Source organism: Magnolia sinica, chromosome 16, assembly GCF_029962835.1.
Source record: "Magnolia sinica isolate HGM2019 chromosome 16, MsV1, whole genome shotgun sequence".
NCBI classification, from domain to species: Eukaryota; Viridiplantae; Streptophyta; class Magnoliopsida; order Magnoliales; family Magnoliaceae; genus Magnolia; species Magnolia sinica.
The window spans coordinates 21,708,576-21,729,312 of NC_080588.1; the positions used below are offsets into that span (position 1 = coordinate 21,708,576).

The 20,737-nt window shown below is 37.9% G+C and overlaps 1 protein-coding gene across 1 annotated transcript in view; it reads right to left on the reverse strand.

The window, feature by feature from the left end:
- LOC131228508 (chitin elicitor receptor kinase 1) overlaps positions 1-14,823 on the reverse strand; it is a 54,250-nt gene extending 39,427 nt beyond the window's left edge. The window contains exons 1-4 of the mRNA XM_058224196.1: positions 14,023-14,823; positions 11,941-11,974; positions 11,826-11,830; positions 11,550-11,711 (exon numbers count right to left, since the gene is read on the reverse strand). Of these exons, the coding sequence (XP_058080179.1) occupies positions 11,550-11,711; positions 11,826-11,830; positions 11,941-11,974; positions 14,023-14,650 (829 nt within the window). The 5' untranslated portion in view covers positions 14,651-14,823. The remainder of the gene's footprint in view (positions 1-11,549; positions 11,712-11,825; positions 11,831-11,940; positions 11,975-14,022) is intronic.
- Between the last annotated feature and the right edge of the window lie 5,914 nt (positions 14,824-20,737).

Here is a 20,737-nt window from a genome sequence, read left to right on the forward strand (position 1 = left end):
ATGAATGACCATAGAGAATAAAATCTCTTACTGATGAGGGAAAGATGGGGGAAGCTTTGGAGAGAAAGGGTCATAGAGAGTCATCTTTCTCACACCCCAAATGATCATTTTATTAGAAAACCTATATACAAAATGTGTGGTGCACAAGACAAGAACCAAAGATAAAATACACACATTCCTTAAAATCCCTTGCATGAGTAAACAAAAATATAAACATGCACTCTCTTTGTACAGCTGTAATTAGCTGATCCAAAGGAACCATCTAGAAGAAAATTAATGAAGGATTACAACAAGCTTCTGCATAGGAGAGCTAATGGATTTAGCAACAAGGGGAAGACAATTTTGGGTGAGAATCACCTTAATCTACACAAAGGACAACTGTCTGTACAAAATACACTCATTCTATAAAATCCCTTACATGCATGATTAAACAGAAATGTACACAATCACATACTCTCTCTGAATATAGTTGCGACCAGAAATGTTGTCAAAACTGTTATCGTATCACAAATCGTAGTAAGGGTTGAATCATATCGAATCGCAGATCGTATCGTAAATCGTAAGATTTTTTATGACTTTCTTTAAAATATGAAAAATATAAATAAATCAGGAAAAAAAAATTAAAAACATAGTACTCATCCTTTTTGCCATCAATATGCATCAAGTAATACCATGTCATCATAGAATTAAAGGATTCTTATCTTTCCTTCTTGTTGTCATTCAAGAAATTTTCCTCCAAAAACTTACACGGATCCTTTAGTAATTTATGTTCTTATTACCTTTCTTGAATGTACAATCACATTAGAAAAGTGGCATTAGATTCTATATACCAACAACAACAACAACAACAACAAAAAAAAAAAAAAAAAGAAGATATTTTGATTTCTAACCATCATTCTACAATTCATGCAAGTCAACATGATTGTAACCATTCATAAAAACATTCCAGATAAGTCATTCATCAATTTGGTGTTTCGGCAACTTAAGAAGAAATCATTTAAATAAATAAATAAAACTCTACAATTTAACTTTGCAAAGAATATATATCATTTAATCTCTTATAAAGAACAAAATAAAATAATTTAACCTTATCTAAACGATTCTTTTTTTTTAAAGGTTTTTCCTAAATGATTCTTAAAGCCCCCACCAATTTAAAAACATAAAATGAAAGCCTACTAAAGCTTAAAATAGAAGAAAACAAGTATGATTTGAATCCTAAATCATAGCATTCAGATCATAAAACCGTAGGAAACATATAAAAAGGGATTCAAAGGCGGGTTCAAATCGTTTTGCTTAAGATTCAACTCAAATCATAAATCATAAATCGTAGGATTTTGACAACACTGGCGACCGGTGTTTTCAGTATCTTGCGATATTCACCAATATATCATCTGATCGATACAATATCTAAGCTTTAATATCCATTTTTCATCGTATCGTGCAATATATCGCACATTATCGCAAAAATCGATTTTTTTTTTTCACAAAAATTGATTTTATTTTATTTTTTTTGCAAAAAAAACAAAAAACAAACAAACAAACAAATCTTCCTAGTGCATTGTAAGGTGATTTTGACCAGACGACTCTAGTTTGTTGGAACAAAATCTTCGAAATTTCTCTGAAATTGTGACCGGAAGCTTCTTGGGGCTAGATTCTAAAAGGTAAATTTATTTATTTTTAGTTTTGTTTCGTTTTTTTATGTTGTAAATAGTGTATCCATGACCCTTCATATTTTGCAAGAAAAATATGAATTTGGAGCTTTGATTTCGAGATTTAAAGGAAATAGCCGGAGTTGTGGAAAATTGGAGGAAAATTGAAATTTCTCCAATTTTTCACAAATTGGTTGTAATTTTAACGTACAAACACGAAATCAAACATTTATATAACCTGATCTATAGATTCTTAGCAATTTTGAGATTTTTCGAAAAAAATAAAATAAATTCCAGATCCATTAGTATATTTCTAGTATTCTACTTCTTCTTTTGCTTTTGAATGTAATGCTTGTATTTCATACACGTCTTCTAACATTTATAAATTTTATGAATTGGCTTTGAATATAGTTGCATCAGTTCAGTTAGACAGTGCATAAATTAGATCCTATATAAAAGAAACCTACTATGTGCACTTGTTTTTTGTAATTTTTTTAATAAGTGCATATCGGTGTCTTTTTTAACAATTCTTGAAGTTTCATTGAAAAATCCCACCAATTGTCCTATGTTTCCCCACATTTCCCAACAACAATGATAAATTACAACGGATATATCCAGTGCGATAACCGATATGTATCTATACCCCAAGGGTGTCATACATTACGCGATAATGATACAGAAAACATTGGTTGCAGCTAGCCTACTCAAAGGACCCATCTAGGAGAATTAATGAAGGGTTAAAATAAGACATTGCATCCAAGAGCTAATGGATTTGACAACAAAGGGAAGACTAAATGGTTTTAGGCAAGAAACAACTTACTCTACACGAAGGACAACTAAGTCTATATACTAAAGGGGAACTTAAGCAATGACAGGGTGTCCCATATCGGATACGTATCGGCCGTAACGGCCAATACGTATCGGTAACGGTGGTACCCGTTATGCAATTCGGGGCTGTATCGGCCGTTTTTTTAGGTTTTTTTTTTCTCTTTTTTGTTTTAGTTTTAGTTTAGTTTGTCTTCTTCTTCTTCTTCTTCTCTCTCTCTCTCTCTCTCTCTCTCTCTCTCTCTCTCTCTCTCCCCTTTCCCTCTTTTCTTTTCAGTTTCCCTCTCTTCTTTTTCATTTCTGGCATCGAAAACGAAATGGACCACGTCGCTGTGAGCTGCGGCCCTGTTGTGGCTTTGGCCGCAGCTTCTTTCTTTCTTCTTCTTCTTCTTCTTCTTCTTCTTCTTCTTCTCTCTCTCTCTCTCTCTCTCTCTCTCTCTCTCCTTTCCTCTGTTCTTTTCGGTTTCCCTCTCTTCTTTTTCATTTCCGGCATCGAAAACGGATGAGTTAGTAATTTAGTTTACATCACATATGTTACTACATACGGCTTCTTTCTTCTTCTTCTTCTTCTTCTTCTTCTTCTTCTCTCTCTCTCTCTCACTCTCTCTCTCTCTCTCTCTCTCTCTCTCTCTCTCTCCCCCTCTTCTTTCCCTCTTTTCTTTTCGGTTTCCCTCTCTCTTCTTTTTCATTTCCAGCGTCGAAATTGGAATGGACTACGTGGCTGTTTCAAAGCCACACACTTTTCTTCTTTTTTTTTCGTGTTCTGTGGTGCACGCTGAACAGTGCACTTGCACTGTTTTGTTACACGGTCCGCTATAATGTTTATTTTCCATCTAACCTCTTAATTAGGTTACACTGAAATGGATGAAGGGAAAACACACATGTCAGCTTGATCTAAAACTTTTGTAGCCCCCAATAAAGTTTTAATGGTGGACGTTTAATTATTGTTGTTTCTTATGCTGCAGTCCACCTAAGCTTTGGATCTGCCTCATTTTTGGGCTTATGCCCTAAAATTATTTGGCAAAATGGATGGACGGTGTGGATATAACACATTCATCACAGTGGGGCCCAAAAAACTTTGACACTCGTGTGCTACACTTCACAATCCAAGTCCCGCCTAATTCGGGCCCTTAAAAAATTGTACACAAGACATATATTAACTTAAAATTTACCAATTAAATTATGAACTATAGATGCTAACTCACAATGCCAAAATCAAATTGTTTGAATAGTTATAATTGTTAATTTGTGGACGCTTATTTTTTAAAATAGGGCCTCTTGATTTTTTTCATGATTCACTATCCAATAAATGTCCACTAATTTATAAGTGGGATAATGCCAATAAATTGCATGAATTTGAGGCTGATTTAGGGCATGAATTGGTCCTCCAAGTCAGCCCCAAATTGGCAACGCCATCTACCTGAATTTAATTTCATTTTTAAAAAAAACTATTGGGAGAAACGATATCAAATTGTTAAGTATATAAATTATATATTTAGAAAATTAAATATATGAATTTTGTAGTCAAATTCAGGTTATCTGGTTCATAAATTCATTAGACAGTCCGATACAACTTCTCACCAAAGAGTGGACCGTTACACCATCATAAACATGTTCCAATTTATAAATGAATGCATATTTGGAATGCTTCGAATATTCCGGATTTAATCCATATTTTTTCATATTTTTTTGGCAAAAAAAAAAATTTACGCCGTTACGGGCTGTTACGCCCCCGTATCGTCATTACGCCCCCGTATCCGTATCGGTTTCGGAGGGCACTGTTACGCCAACTGATACCGATATGGGACACCTTGAGCAATGAGCTAATCAAGGAGTGTCACAACACCCGCTAGGAAAGGCACCCAAAGCAGCACTGCACACTCATAACATTAGAATCGTCCTACTTCAATCCAAACATGAGGGCTAATGCAGAAACCTATGCAAGGACCTACCTTATATCCTAACAAGAAGAGGTTGATCAGCATATTGGAGCCCTTACCTACTCTAGAGAGACCATGCAAGAGTATCCTTACGGACTTCATCTCTGTCCTACGGAAGTAATGAGGACATCACATCACGTACACCTTTGCGTATGTATCAGAGGAGGTAGGCCGCACCGATTTCTTTGTGGCTAGGCAAGTATCCATGTTCATATTGAAGACCCCATATACATGTGCGAGCATCTAGAAGACCCCACACTGGGAAGATGCACATGGGTTGCTTTAGGGAGTGATTTGGACCGTTGGATTTGAGGGACGTGAAGATCGGTCCATTGGATCGCATGGATTACATTGTCGAGTCGTTGATCATAGACCATTCTTATCATCATAGGACATAATTATGCTTTAGGATTTAGTTTATGATTGATTTATGTTTTGGACACTTTATGAGTGATTTTATTTGATTTTTCATTAGACTAGGGTTATTTTGGTCAAAGTCATTAAAACAGGGTTTAATTTGTAATTTTGAAAAGTCTTAAGACTATATAAAGAGGGAGGGGAGGGGAGGGGAGGGGGCGTGTGACCTCCTTAATGGTGGACTCTCTCTAAAAAATAATAATAATAATAATAATAATAATAAAATAAAAATAAAAATAACAAAACTCATTTGTTTCTTCTTCTTCATGCGATGTGAAGACTTGTTCCATGAGATTTGGAACGAAGATCCGTGCAATGCCTATATTCAATCACAGGAGTGAGAGGATTTCAGTTATCCATCTTTGAGTTTTTCTTCTTCGTGCAAGGTATTTTGTTGAAATCTCATTAATTCTTCTTCCAAAACCTCTTCCAACACCTTCCTTTCTTATTCATCATCTTTTTCCTCAAAACTCTAAAATTATATATCAAACCCTAGCTAACCAGACCCCATATGTGTGACCGCATGACCACACGTGCGAGTCCACGGGCTAGTCCGTACAGCCACACCTCTAGTTCCCCCTTGCTTCTTTGAACCATTCATCCAAAACCCTATCTTCTCTTACCCAAACCCTAACCCCAAACCTAAAAATCTCAAATCTTCGAATTTTCCCAAATTACCAAACCCTAGATCTTCAAAACCTTCAATTAAACCCAAATCCCTAAATTCCCTACATCCAAAACCCTAATTCCCTTCTCCTAATACCTAAACCCTTTAACCCTTTTACCCAATTAACCCTAATTCCAAGTTTTCTCCAACTTCCCTAAACCCTAATCTTACCCTAGGTAGTATTAGAACTTTCTCTTTAAAATAGGCTTAACCCTGTGCTATTTGGATGTTTCTACATCCATTAGATCCTAGTTTCCCAAATTTAATGGTCTTGTAGGATAATGCTTGGCAACCTAGGCTTAAATTATGCATGATCTCCTTTTAGAATCTTGGTATTTGTGATGATAGTAGCAAGCTTTATGAATTTTATTAATCAATTTAATTTTATTGATATCTCACATTATTTGAGTTCATGCATTGGTTGCTCCTGCATCAGGAAGTCTAAAGGGCATGGATGAATCATGCTTGTGGTGGCCCAATTCTCCAGGTATGCTATATCCATTGCAACACCTACAGACTGCAAGCTAAAGAAGTAATATGCTTGTTCTTAAACAATGTTGTGAAGTATTGGGGCATTGCATAAACTAACATTAGCAATTGAGATCCTTAGTTCACATATCAATTTTGGACTAAGTTATTCAAGATGTTAGGCTCCAACCTCCACTTCTCAACTAATTTCCACCCCCAAAACCAATGAACTAATTGAGCATGTAAATGCCATCTTGGAGCTATTCTTGAGACACTTTGTAAGAGCCAACCAAAGGGATTGGCCACATATCTTGATGTGGCCCGGTTAGTGTTTTAAATAGCGAATAGCATGTAGTGTAGCATTCATCCCTTTGATGCGTGAGGTGTAAGCTACACACTACTATATTTTTAATCAAGGTTGCGCTTGGTTGCACCAATTTCATGATATTCTGCACAAAATTAGATTAATAATGAAATTTAACAAAATTTCAAGATACTTGGTGCAACTCAATGAAACCTAAAGTAATAGGAAAGGGCCATGATCAAGTATAAAGGTAAAGAAAGGACAACGAAACTAATTTAATACTATTTCTTATATTATTTTACTAAAAGCATTGAAAAGATTAACTAATTTTTTGTTGAAAATAATATGTGTATATAACAAATTATTGAAAACACTAATTGATTTTAATGTTGTTAAAAATAACTTGTAATGTGAGTTACATAGCGTATAGTGTAGTCTATGTAGTGTGTAGCGTATGCGAATTAATCATGTAACGTAGGCTACACATGACTTAACTTATTTTTATGAGCTACATAGCATTAAGGCTAAGCTACACTACGTAGCGTAAGCTACATGCTACATAACGCTACGTAGCATAAGCTACATGCTACATAATGTAGCTATTTAAAACATTGGGCCCAATTCTAATACAAACTATAGAAGTAAGTCTACCCGCCGTAGCCTGTTTGAGCTTCCAACAGGACAAAGTCTACCTGCCATAGCCCGTTTGAGCTTCCAACAGACAAAAATCACTCACACCACATACAGTTGCGGTTAGGTACACTGGAAGAAGCCTTGCTGCCTACTAGTTGGCCAAGTATTGGCAGGATAAGGCGAATATGGAGAACACCTACCTCAATAAGGCCACAAGATGCACAAAGAAAAGGCAAATAAGAATAGGCAGCCAGTTGAGTACAACATAGGGGATGGGGTGATGATGAAACTCCTATACAAGCTTGGAGTATATACATGTAGACTGGCTACAAGGAAGGGCCTTGAAAACACACACACCCCCATATATATATATATATATATATATATATATATATATAAAAAATAAAATAAATTCCAACTTTTTCTCTCTTTTCTTTCTTGGAATCTCTTTTAGAGTTGATTTAGGCAACTCATTTCGAGTTATTGTGAAACAAATCACATATTTGGACAGGAAATCAAGAATGAAGGCAGAAACGGGCCAGAAACCAATTTGGTAAAAATTGCTTCTTCTTTTTTTTTTCGCTAAATTTGTTGCTCATGTTGAAAGATGTTTGTAATCCATGATTATGCATGATTTGGGCGCAAAGTCATGGATTTTAAGCTCCGATTTTCGAATTTGAGGAAAATCAAAGAAATTGGGGAAAATCCTCAAATCTTCCATTTTCACCCATTTAACTAGGAACTGTGGTGTCAAAAAATCACAACACTCTAGCTGTAAGCCGACCTATGGATTAGTGACTGTTTCCGCAATTTTGGGAAAAAAAAAGTGAAAATAATTTAAAAATCAACTTTTTAAAATATATTGATGCATCATGATAGGCTGATTTAAAATCAACTATATGCAAGTTTATGAGTGTACAGTGTAGCCTGATGAAATTTGTATACACATATATGTGGTTACTAATAGAAATAAAAATATATTTAATTAAAAATATTAAAAAATATATTTTACATTATTTTTTTCAAAAAATACACTTAATAATCGTTGCTACACCGCCCCTTTCCAATTCCATCTTCACCAATTCACAACCATTGCTCCCCATCTCAATCTCTATTACAAGGACTCTCAAGTCTCACCATCTCTTTCTTTTGCAGTAAAAAGGAATGTGAAAAGAAAAAAAAAAGGAAAAGTGAGGAAATTGATTTTTGAGGTTGTATGCTCACCACACTGCAACCTTATTATTAGTGTGAGTTCACCACATTATAAAGGCAACATCCACTACCAATCTACCATGTCCACTTGTCAAGCCTTCAAACTACATATCAAATCCATTCGGACCATGGTTCAACCTCAATCCAATCCATTATTTAAAAACTAAAAAAAGAAAGAAAAAAAAAATCAGGTGGTCCAACTTCAACTCATCTCAACATTCCAAACCAAACCATTCCATCTTCAGCCCATTTGATACCTAATTTCCAACCACTAGCCACCTATAATGGACCATTTCAACACCAGCCCATTAACACCCAATCATCCATACATGTCCATTGTCCCATGAGTTCAAGGCCATGGACGAAGCACCAAAAGTGTTATGCCATCTACATCCACATCCAATTATCCAAACTGATTGCCCATCACCTCATGCTAGAGACCGACATGGTGCAAAAAGTGTTATGCTTGCCCATTTAGTAACTGACAGCAACAAAGGATATACTCTTGATGTGAAAGATGAGACAATTGCGAGGAGACATGAGGAGATCACAAGAAAAGATAAGGAAATCGAGTTCCTCAAATAGAGAATAGAGTTGCCGACCAAAGACCTTGAGATCCAACACCTAAGAGAGAAAATTGAGAACCTAAAAAGAGTTAATGCCTTTGTTCTCGAAGTGTGGCTCCTGATATGTATGATGAAGTGTTGAACATCGACAAGGTTCCCAACTTCGATGAGGATCCTACCAAGTGTACGGATTTCATTGAAGAACCAATTTTCAATGAGAAACCTAAAGAAGACGAATCTGAGGCCATCGAATAACTAGATCTCACTGGAGACCTGATCTACGACAAAGACTAGTCTGAAGAGTGTCGAAGTTTTAGACCTGTACACAGGCCTGATCATCAATGAGGTACCTGCAATGGATGACAAGAACCTCTTCACAATAACATTGCCCTTCATGTTGTTTTGGATCTATATGAAGACATTGGACCTCATTTTGTCACTGATCTAACAGTGTTGATCACTAAGTGGTATTCAAATCCTTTGAAGCCGAAGAGGTTCAATGTTGAATTTTGCAGGGCCTATATTGTCACCGTGAGGCTTCCCTTCATACAAAACAAGAGGACGAGATTTCTTCACCCTGAGGAATTTGATGCAAGGAGCATCTTGATCACGATCTTCACCACCGTTGATTTCATCATGGCCTGCAATATGACCATCTCAAGGTTCAAACTTATGCGGAATCATGAACGGATTGTCATCTACAATCCCGATGGGGCAACAGGACCTAGATTTGGATGGCGAGGATCCAATTTACAATACACAGTGTGGTCTATTTTTCAATCCAGTTTCTTTGCTTCACTTTTTTTCTTAAGTTTAGAGGCACTTTGATATTTTCATATTGTCTTAAGTTTATATGGTTGAGATTAAAAGTTATGATAGATAAATGGCTTATATTGATTAGGGTTAGGTGTTCAGTGATCTTTTTAGTTAATGAATTAATTTTGGATGTTTGGCCTCAAGGTGCTCAAAAGGTATTTGAAGATCTATTATAGTACCAATTCTGTCAGTGTTTTCATATCTTTCACAGCCATTTGTCTAGTCCACAACGACCCAAACAGACTGTATCAGTAGTTGAGAGTAGAGAATTCTATAAGCTTTCCTAATCACAGTTGTTGACCTAGGAGCATGGGTCAAAGATTGAGGGGCTAGGAAGGACATTCTAGGACAGTTATACTTTTAGCCTAGATGGTGCCCACATGTGCCCTATTGGTATGACCAGGTATTCAAAAATGGTCACATAACTGTCGTAATGGCCATTACATAACAGAAATGGGATATGCAGTTAAGCATTACAGGGTCATAATATCTCATGCCAAAAGATTTGGGCCATAAAAGCCATTAACGGTCTGTTATGACATTGCGTAACGGCCCAAGTATATACATCCCCTTTTGGGGGCTGTTTTGCAATCTTCCCCATTTCTCCTCCACTTTTTGACATTTTTTGCATCTTGGGACTATTTTTAACCATTTTCAACTCGATATGCGTAATCCTTGAATATTAAAATTCAAGATTTAAGCAATCTTTTAAGATTAAAAAATCCTAGCTGAGTTTGGGAAATTTTGAATTGCCACCAGAGCATGGATGCACTTCCTTAGCTTGCTTTATATAAATTGGGTCATGTCGAAGACAATGGAGGAGTTGCTTTGGGCTTGGCATGGAGGTGGAGTGGGAAAATCCAGAAAAACTATATGGAAATTGCTAATCATGGCGGTGTTCTAGGTAATTTGGGGGGCTAGGAATGGTCAATGCTTTCGAAACGTGAGGGAGGGTGAATCTAGGGCCATTTCTAGAGTTAGGGATCTTGTTTCGGGGTGGGTTGTATATGTTAAGGCAGTTTCGACTGGCCTTAGTTTTGGGCCTTTTTTATTTTCTAGTGCTCGGGTTGTATTCTTTCCTCGCTTCTTTGTGAGTTTCTTAATAAAATTTTGCTACCTCTCAAAAAAATTGTTCATTTTTCTTGCTGTAAATTTTTTTATTTAACATTATATTACCAAATTGACCAAATCTTGGTAGATTTCCATACAAATTAGCCACACTTGTATAATTTTTCAATTTTTTTAATATTTTTCCTGGGTTTTTTATAATTTGCAGCCATTTTCAAAAATATTTGTAAAATATTTGGAGTGTAGATTATCAAAATACATGTATAGTGTTTAGATCTACACATGTGTGCACCAAATCAGTGTTTTTCATCTATCCTGTCTTTTTGGTAATTTAGGCTGGATGAATAGCGATAGATTTTTCTTTAAATTTTATTCCTCAAATTTCTTGATGGAAACGACGTCAAATACTTAGAGGCATGCATTAGTAGGATGCATCCCTTAGATTGCATGAATTTTAGCCCGTTTTGGGAGCATTTCGGTGGTCCAAAATTGCCCAACACCATTTAGAAAATCAAATATATGAGTTTAAAAGTCAGTGTAAGCCTCTCAAGTCAATAAAATTATCAGGCAACCCGAAACAACATTCTCATCTGCCCATTACACCATCATAAACATGGTTTTTTTTTTTTTGTTAAAAATTTTAAAAAAAAAAAAAAAAAAAAAAAAAAAAACACATATTTGGAATCCACTTTCTTTCTTTTTCTTTTTTTCTTTTTTTGAATTTCTCTAATATTTTTTCAAATTTTTTCCTTATTAAAATAAAATAAAAATTAAAAAAACCGACCATTACAGCCCATAAAACAGTTCAACAGCCACCTATTACGCTGGCCATTACCATTACTGAATACCTTGGGAGTGACAAACCACCTATTCAATCTTTCCTAACATGAATCACTTTCGGATTGCCATGGCCTCGTGGTGGAACCTTGAAGGAGTATTCCTAAAAGGAAGATGTAGAGATTAATACCTAACCAAGAGATTTACCTTGTCCATGGTGAATAGAGTTATCTTCAAAGGGTGGTCGAAGCAATGATGCCTTCTTCAGTTTCTTCCGTCTAGACGCACCAATGTATAGACAAACTCCCAGAAACAGTATAATGGCAACTGCTGCAACAGAGATTCCAGCAACAGCTCCCCCTGAAATTCCTGCTTAAAGGACATTGCATGTGCAATGAGTTTCAAAAGGCATCGTAGATTTCAAAACCACAATTTATGCCAAACAGCATAATAATCTGAAGTGAGCAAAGAAGACCCGACCACCTGTGCTGCAAAGGAAGACAATTTAACATCCAAGTTAGACAGCTTGAAAGGGCCTCAAGATAACAAATGAGTGCAAGCTCAGCTAGCAAAGCACATTCAGATAACACATGTTTACCTTGATTTCAGTGGCCGGTAACTTCCACTTGGATCTGCAGAGGATCAAAAGAAAATATTTAGCAATGAAATTTCCAATCTCTTCATATGATAGATGATAATAACTGTACATATTCTTCAATTTCAATATTGGTGCCTCAATTTAACACAACAGCATAAAAAGCCTCCTACTAAAGCTTGTAATTTTTAGCCAAAAAATACTGAGCAGCACGCTAAAGATAAAACTGGTGATAATCAAGTTACTTGTTGGGGGACGTGACTTGCATGTGTGGGATACTGTCTGAAAACAAATGCTTTTCTGTTGGCTATGGTCAATCGTGTTCTCCTAATACAAGTGTTTGTGATTCCATTTGATGTCAGTACAAATTGGAGCCCAGACCCTCAAATCTCAACACGAATGCTTTCACTTGAAAACGCTAAGGGCCTGTTTGGTTGGATGTATTTACATGCATTTCCATGGAATTTCTTTCAAATCAGTAATAAATGCGTACACTAAACAATAATACAAGTGTTTGAAAGCGAGGAGTCTGCCCCTCGAAAATTAGGTCAATTTTCATAACATAACGCGTGATTCCAAGCCAAAATTTTTGTGGGCCCCACCATGATATATGTGTTATATCCACACCATCCATTTATTAGTTCAAATCATTTTAGGGTATGGGCCCAAAAATGAGGCAGATTCAAAGCTCAAGTGGACCACACCACAGGAAACAGTTGAGATTGAATGCTAACCATTTAAATGTTCTTCCCGTGGTGTGGTCCACTTGAGCTTTGGATCTGCCTCATTTTTTGGATCATGCCCTGGAATGATCTAGCAAAATGAATGGATGGGGCGAAGAAACCATATACATAATGGTGGGACCCACAGAATTCGTCTCATTTTTCGTCCCTACAACGTGCTGCTGTCACCCTCATACAGCCTCCCTTCCATTAGAAATTATATGGTAAGTAATTAATGCTAAAAAGAGTTAAATACAAAACAATTTACATGAATTACATCATTTCAAAGAGGCCCAAGGAATTGCAATTTGATCCAATAGTGGATCCAACTGCAACTTTGATGCACTATTTAATTGAACTGCAAACAGTATTCAGCTTAATCGAGAGGAAATGAAAAAGAAATTAATGATTCCAATTTGGAGACCAAGAAGTAGCCATTGAATTGAACTAATCTCTCTCTAAATTCCAATCTGAGAGTAACATGATTTCAATTTGGGGATGAGGACCATGAATGCTAAGGAAATTCCTACTTGATGATTTCTACTTTACTAGCCCAACAATTGCAATTCAATTTGATAGTGTACAAAAACACACCATTAGTAAGCAAATACATGTAACATAAAAAGGCAGAAGAGATTGGATCCAATGCAAACGTTTCTAGGATAAAATTAACGTACAAATCAAGGTATTCCAAAATGGCTAACAGTGGTAACAGTTACACGTTATGGGGTCGTAACGGCTGTTACCATTAAAAAAAAAAAAAAAAAGGACCCGTAATGGCCTGTAACAGCCCCATAATGGTCCTGTAACAGACCATTATGGGGCCGAAATAGGTTTTTCCATAACGGCCATTGTAGCATGTATCATAACAGCATGTTCTAATAACATCCAAAACCGTCCATCATGTCCTGCTGCTAATGTTGTCCTTAGTATCCAAAAATCCATCTGATCAAAAACTCAAGTGGGCCACACCAAAGGGAACAATTGGGATGGGGATGCCCACAATTAAAAACCTTCCGGATTGTATATGGAGCTCACTGTGTTTCGTATATGCCATCTAATCCATTCAGAAGATGCATAAAAGAAGGATAAATGGACACCCGAAAAATAAGGCCATTCCAAAATGCAGGTAGGCCACTTACGTGATCTCAGATGGTTTTAGTTTATATGGTGTGGACCACCTGAGTTTTGGGTTGTCCGGATTTTTTGAAGCCAAGGAGAACCTTAGGGGGCACACATCATGGACCGATTGGATTTCAGTAAAACATCATGGTGGGCCCCACACTTCGATTTGTACATTAAGCTTATCCTAGAAACGTTTGTATTGGATCCAGCCTCAATACAGAGAAGACAAGGAAATCACCTCTCACAGGAATAAACGCCAGTCCAGCTCCGCTGCTGAAATTCAAACCATCGTTATATCTCTGAACGACATCAGGAGGAGGGGTGCCAAGCGTATTAACAATAGACGACAGGTTGTCTTCCGGGCGGAGGGGATACGTCAGAAAAAACCCATAATCCCTTGAAATGCGGCGGTCACCGCAAGAGCAATTCACGGGCACATCGACAGACGAATTGAGCTGAATGTTATTCTCATCGATGGAATTGGACATCCGGAGCAACTCAATGGTGGTGAGGTTCTTGTATTTTTCCGTCGCAATCTTTATATAAGTATCTCCCGGCTGTACCTGGTATTTGAAAATATAGCCCAAGAAATCTCCTTTCAAGCATTCACATGAGAAGGGGACGTTGACCCTGGTGTCCGTCTGGATGCTATCCTTATTGGGGATTTGGGAAAGATTGTAAGAAAGGATTGAGTTGATGTTGACACCGCCAAAGAGTTGGGAGATTGATGTAAGAGTATTGTTCTCCGTAACGTAATAAGATGCCAAGGCAGTTTCGCAGCCACGGCTACATTTTGCTTCAGCTGTTCCAATCCACAAGAGGAAGAACGAGGAGAGGAGAAACCCTAATTCAAGATTCCTTATCATCGCTTACGCAATCATCTTTTGGGAGGATTAGACAAAGATGCCCCAAAAGAACATCGTCGATGCCCTGCTGCTTCGCTACCACCAAAGACTCTCCTCGCCTCCTCTCCTCTCGTACTCTTCTTCTCCTCTTATGACTATGATTTATTAATTTATTCTCCATTTGCATTTCGCATTGTACTGCTGTGGTCGTCGCTGACGTCTTTTGATTTTTGAGAAATACTTTTATACTCTGTCAGACTGGGACAGAGGATACGCAGGCAGGCCGGAATTACTGAGAAACTAGATACGTAGCATACAAATAATTCAATGTAAACCGTTCAAACTATGCGTACCATTGCATATGTATAATGAAAAAATAATAATAATAATAATGATCATCTATGGTCATATAAACTTTTAGATTTATGGACTTTTTTGGACGGTTAAGAATGAATCCAGTAACCTTAATTCGAAAACGAGTGTCCACGAATCAGTGGCTAGGATTGTTCGGCCAATTTAATTTTCAGGTTGTAACTTAACAGCAGTGAGTTACAAAATTTAGTCGGTTTCATTTGATCTTGTGTATGCCACTTGTACCATTTTTACCTACCTGCGTATCAAGCTGATAGGCATTCGGAGTATAATACAGAAAAAACGTGTCAACAACGGTAAAAGATGATAAATAATAGTCTTTTGACGAGAAGAACAGACACGGTCCAATCTCCTTTGCTCTTCTGCCTCACCTTGTCCTGATCAAGGCCGTTCATCTGGAAATTCCCATCTCAGATGGTCCTTCTGGCATAAGTTTAACTTACCAGAGATCCCGTCATCCACACCAAGTCACCCAAAAATGACGATCTTTTGTTCTTTACCAATAGCTTTGAAGGTCACAGATCGGATGGCTAAAATCAACTGATTCACGTGTATTGAGAACTGTTTTTAATCCTCTTCAACGGTAACGGTGGTGAGATGCTCCGCGATCATTCGGTTCTTCCCGCGCTACCGTATCATCTCGCTTCAACCATAATTGGCTAGGATTGGGTACTACCCGCCGGTCCCGAGCTCGGCACAGGCGGGGTATACGAGGGGCATGGGTTTTATCCACGCCGTCCATGCATTTTTCAAGTCATTGGTTTTTCATTTCTCAGGGAAATGCCCGGTAAAAAGGTTATTATTACCTATTAACTGTGTTTGAAATCTCAAGCTTTTTTTTGAAAATTGGTCCAAAAAAGTTGACTTAAAATCGTGGACCCCACTATGATGTGTATGACATATCCACACTGTCCATCTGTTTTATTAGAATATTTTAGGGCGTTAGTCCAAAATTGAGATAGATCCAAAGCTTAAGTGGCCCATACCACAGGAAACAATAGTCTTAAACGTCCACCACTAAAAGTTGTTTTGTTCATTGGGCCCACATTGATATTGATTTGTCATCTAACCTGTTCATAAAGTTATAAAAATATTGATAAAGGGTAAATACAAATATCAGCTTCATCCAAAATTTCCAGGGCCACACAATTTTTTATACGATAAGCATCCAATTTCAACTATTTCCCATGGTGTGGTCCACTGGAGCTTTGGATCTGCTTGATTTTTGGGCTCATGCCTTAAAATCAACTGACACAAGGGATGGACAGTGTGGATAAGAAACATACATCATAGTGAGCCCCACATTTATTTTATACCTTTCCTTGGTTTTAATACTAAAAAGCCAGCAGACCAACTTGCCCATTCGTAATGGCAGGGGAATTGCACATTAAGTAATTATTACCTGTATCCCAGTCATTTTCCAATAGTATCAAAAATTGAACAGCCCCAGGGCCCAAAAATGAGGTAGATGCAATTTATACCTTTCGTTTTCAAATTTGGTCAAGTGTGATATTTGTGAGTGTGCCCGAATCTATGCGGCTAGATTCCAACTGAATAACTTTCACCTCAAGCACCTGAATAGACAAATTATCTGACCAAGATCTGAATATAACCAGTCACTTATGCAATCACTCATGAGTTGTTTAGGATAACCAAGCGATTATATTCAAATGTAATAAAAAAGGGTAGGGTTTATCTTCCGAAAATAGGATGCACCTTGCCTCTCATATAAAAGAACTATCATATTCAAATGTAATAAAAAAGGAAATACTTACAGTTGACTGGAGGGATTAACTGCAAAGCACCTTTCTGAAAGAACAATTGCTTGTGTTGAAATATGATTCGTCCAACATATGAGCATAGACTTGAATTATTGCTACTTTTAATATATAGGACTAAGCTACTGGTTATGCTAAGGAATGTAAAAGACAAATTATGCTAAGAAACATTAATGATAATCGATAGAACTATCCTATGATAGATATGATTTAGTTGGTTTGTTTGATTGTGTTGGTACAAGACACTTTGCTTTGTTGAGCTCATTCGCTATTTATAGGCTTCCTTGAAATAGCCATCTGGATGCATCTTCCCATGTCCAACGGTTACATCAATCACTTTAACAACACCACTCTGGCCTTCCAAATTCTTCTTTCCCTTCTTGACACTTGTCTTGGTAATCACTTCTCGTTCAACCATATTTCGTCTTCCACTGCTCAGCCACGCTCCATCGAATCCTACCACACATCACCATTTGTTTAGTTCGATCACCACATCATTCCCTAAGATCAATCATAAAGATTAGATAGTGTAGGATTTGGGTATGAAACTACGACCTAGAGAGGGTAATTTGAACTCCAATACAAGATTAGCATAGTTAAACTATTACTATATTAAGATTTAAGCTAAACTCCAAGATCGACTTACTTAGATGAGTATGGTATTACTCGACTTTGGATCAAACCAAGTCGAAATATCCAACCCGACCTTAAGTCCCTACATCTTGGATTCAACTTGAGCTCAGATTGGCTCAGCTAGCCCCAATCTAACAAGAGGTTGGTTTATTCGGGAAATTGAGAAGCCTTAACTCCTACCTTGTAATAAAATCGAACTATATAAAAATTGATTTGAAATGGAAGATTTCTAGCTAACATACCTTGGTCATTGATGTCAACTAATCCCGACTTGGCTTGAATTAGGTTCCCATCATCACGTGAAATGCATGGCCCGCCAGGAAATCTCTCCGAAGATGTGTTGAATTAGATCCCAACCTAGAGTAAACCTTAATCAATGTAGACTAGGAAGACCCCACTGAGTAAACTCGGCATTTCGACTAGGCTTCGGTTTAAACTCAGTTTTGGGCCTGAGTTTAAATGGTAGCTATAACAACTCCCCGTCAACGTAGCTGGGACTGATCTAGACTAGGTCTATGGATGGAAACAACTGAGCTTAGGCCCGGTTTATGCTGAACTCAGTGCGTGACCCGCTGAGTTGCCCTAAAGACGAGTTACCCAACCCGATCCCTATTCAGATTCAAAGCAGCCACCCAACATCATTATCTTCTTCTTCCTCTTTTTCTATCCATCTTCTCTTGCTGGAGAATGACCGGTAATAGCCTCCAAACTAACCTAACTCGGTCCAGACTCCACTCATAACCCAACTTAACTCGGTGCAGACTCAGCTCGATTCAAGCTGGTGCAACAGCACATCTTCTCTCCATCTCTCTTCCTGCTTTCTTCTCCTTCTTCTTCCTCTCTCTCTCTCTCTCTCTCTCTCTCTCTCTCTCAACAAAAACACGTCTGAACTCAAGTCGGATCTGCACCCATCTTGGACCGACCTTAGCCTAGCCTTGGTGCAGCACGACAGCAATGACCCTGACTCGGCCAAGAAGACAACAACTCTTCCAATCTCCTCTTCCATTCTCCCTTCTTCCTCTCTCTCCTTGACTCTTCGCACATTCAAATGAGCTTGGACTCAACCCAAATTCACCATGACTCAAACCGAGTCGACTCGCAAGTTGTGGCAACGACGCTCTTTTTTCTCTTTTTCTTTTCTTGCTTTTCTCTTTTGGAAATTGTTGCCCTAAACGGAAAGAGGCTATTTATAGTCTCTTAGGCATCTAGAAGGTCCCACAACTAATCGTGGATTAGTTACTGAGGTTATGAGTAAGTCCAAGCTTCTTGGAGATTATTATTTTTTTATCACCAAAGACTGTTGGTCCTAGCCATCCCTTATTGTATGGTTGTGATCCACACATGTGGGTGGTGATATACTGTCAAGGTCCACCTTTTGGACGCTTCAAATAAACTGACTAAGGCTACAACAAATGTTGGGTTTTGCCCACCAAACGAAGAAGATGATGCATCCTCTCATGATGGAATCAAACCAGGCCCTTTATTTCCTAGTCCACTAATTTTAAAAGGTCTAGATGGGCCATAAGGACCTTATGGGACCCACCATCGGGATGGTTGCACACCATATCTTGGTGGGTTTAAGATTTTTCATTGTGGCGGCTCTCTTTCCTTGTTGCAAAGAGATGAAAGCCCTAACTCCTGCGAAGAGGGATGGATGGCTAGGATTATCCTGCATTGAGGGTCGAGATTGAGGGAGAATCCTGCACTCAAGTTGCCAACTAAGGAGGAAAACGGATTTTCATTTTCGGAAATGCATTCACACGCACAACTCCTCCTGAGCCTGTGCATGTGTGCATACACGAAGGCAACTACGTGAGGACCCATAGAATCTTAGTCAGATCTGCGTCGTGAACGTGATAGATGGTTCGGATCGGTGCAATGGTTCGTGATGGTGGGCCACGATTGACTCAAACGATAGTCTCCCTTTCAAATCGCAGTCGCGCGGGAAGAGAGAGGAGAATTTCTCCTTTTTGCAAAAATGTCGGGTCAACAAGTATTTGACTATGTTGACGGTCCAGTGCACCGCGAGTGCACTATCCATGGTTCACACCCACACTAATGTGGGGTCCACTGTGATGGATTTGTCAAATCCGCTCCACCCTCTGACTAAGATCTAGCAGATCTAAAGCTAAGGTGGGCCATACCAACCATGCTACGATCTACATGTGTCGACTACAATGATCCGTCGATCAGTAAATTCCAGTCCGACCATCAACGGTTAAAAAAAAAAATTCTAATGGGTCATTTATGTGTTCAAGACCTTCATAGTATGTTATTATCCAAATTATAATATTAATATTAGTTTTATTATTTTTACTTCATTATAAATCATTATTATTATTATTTCATTTTAATTTATTTGTTGCATGTGTTTCAATCAGGTTATGTATACACACAGTCATTGTGGGGTCCATAATGATGTCTAATGAAATCCACTCCATCCATTTATCTTGAATAGAGTTGTTGGGCCATCCCACTAAAGATGAGGTGGATGAAATGTTCAGGTGGGTCACATCAAGTGATCCTGGTTCAATATGATGGTAATCATTATTCCAATGGTCAAATTATTTCCTAACTTGATCATTAACTGTTTATAGGTTCCCAGGGCCTATTTAAGTTAGTTCCAATAGTATATTCAATCATCGAAAGTTGGGATTGAGGGTGATGTGTAATGTATGTTTTGTGTGTTTCCACACACGCTCGTGCTAGATTTAATATAAGTGATAACACTCGAGTACTGAAAGGTATGGGGTGTTACAGGTCATTTGAATTCGGTCACACTATTATTGATCGCCTAGGTGATGTTCGGTCGTGACCGATATGTTATGGCTCTACTTTCCTAGACACAACCGTACATATCTACAGAAGATCTGCAGCTATAGCATATGCGTTCGTACAAATCACACATAAATGACCCTGATTGGTTGAAAACAGGACTCAGCCGAATCAAGTATAAACAGGGATGAAGTAAAATTTCTTTTTCTTACCAGTTGTCATGCCTGACTCTTGAACTTTTAGTTGTCCCTTGCCCTCTTTCTCCCTGTGTAACCTTTCTTTCTACTATTTGGGCCTTAACACCTTTCTCTTGTGGATTTTTTCTACCCGGTCTTTCATCTTCATCTTGGATGAATTCGTCATAATAACTCGCATATGTGAAGAATGATTCCGCCACTGTGTATGACATCGCATCAGCCATAAATTTATATCGAATGCCATTTCGACAATACTTGAAGCACTAATGCAGCGTGGATGGTATGATATCGTACCGGTGCATCCATGGTCGTCCCAAAAGAAAATTATATGTCATCACTACATCGATCACATG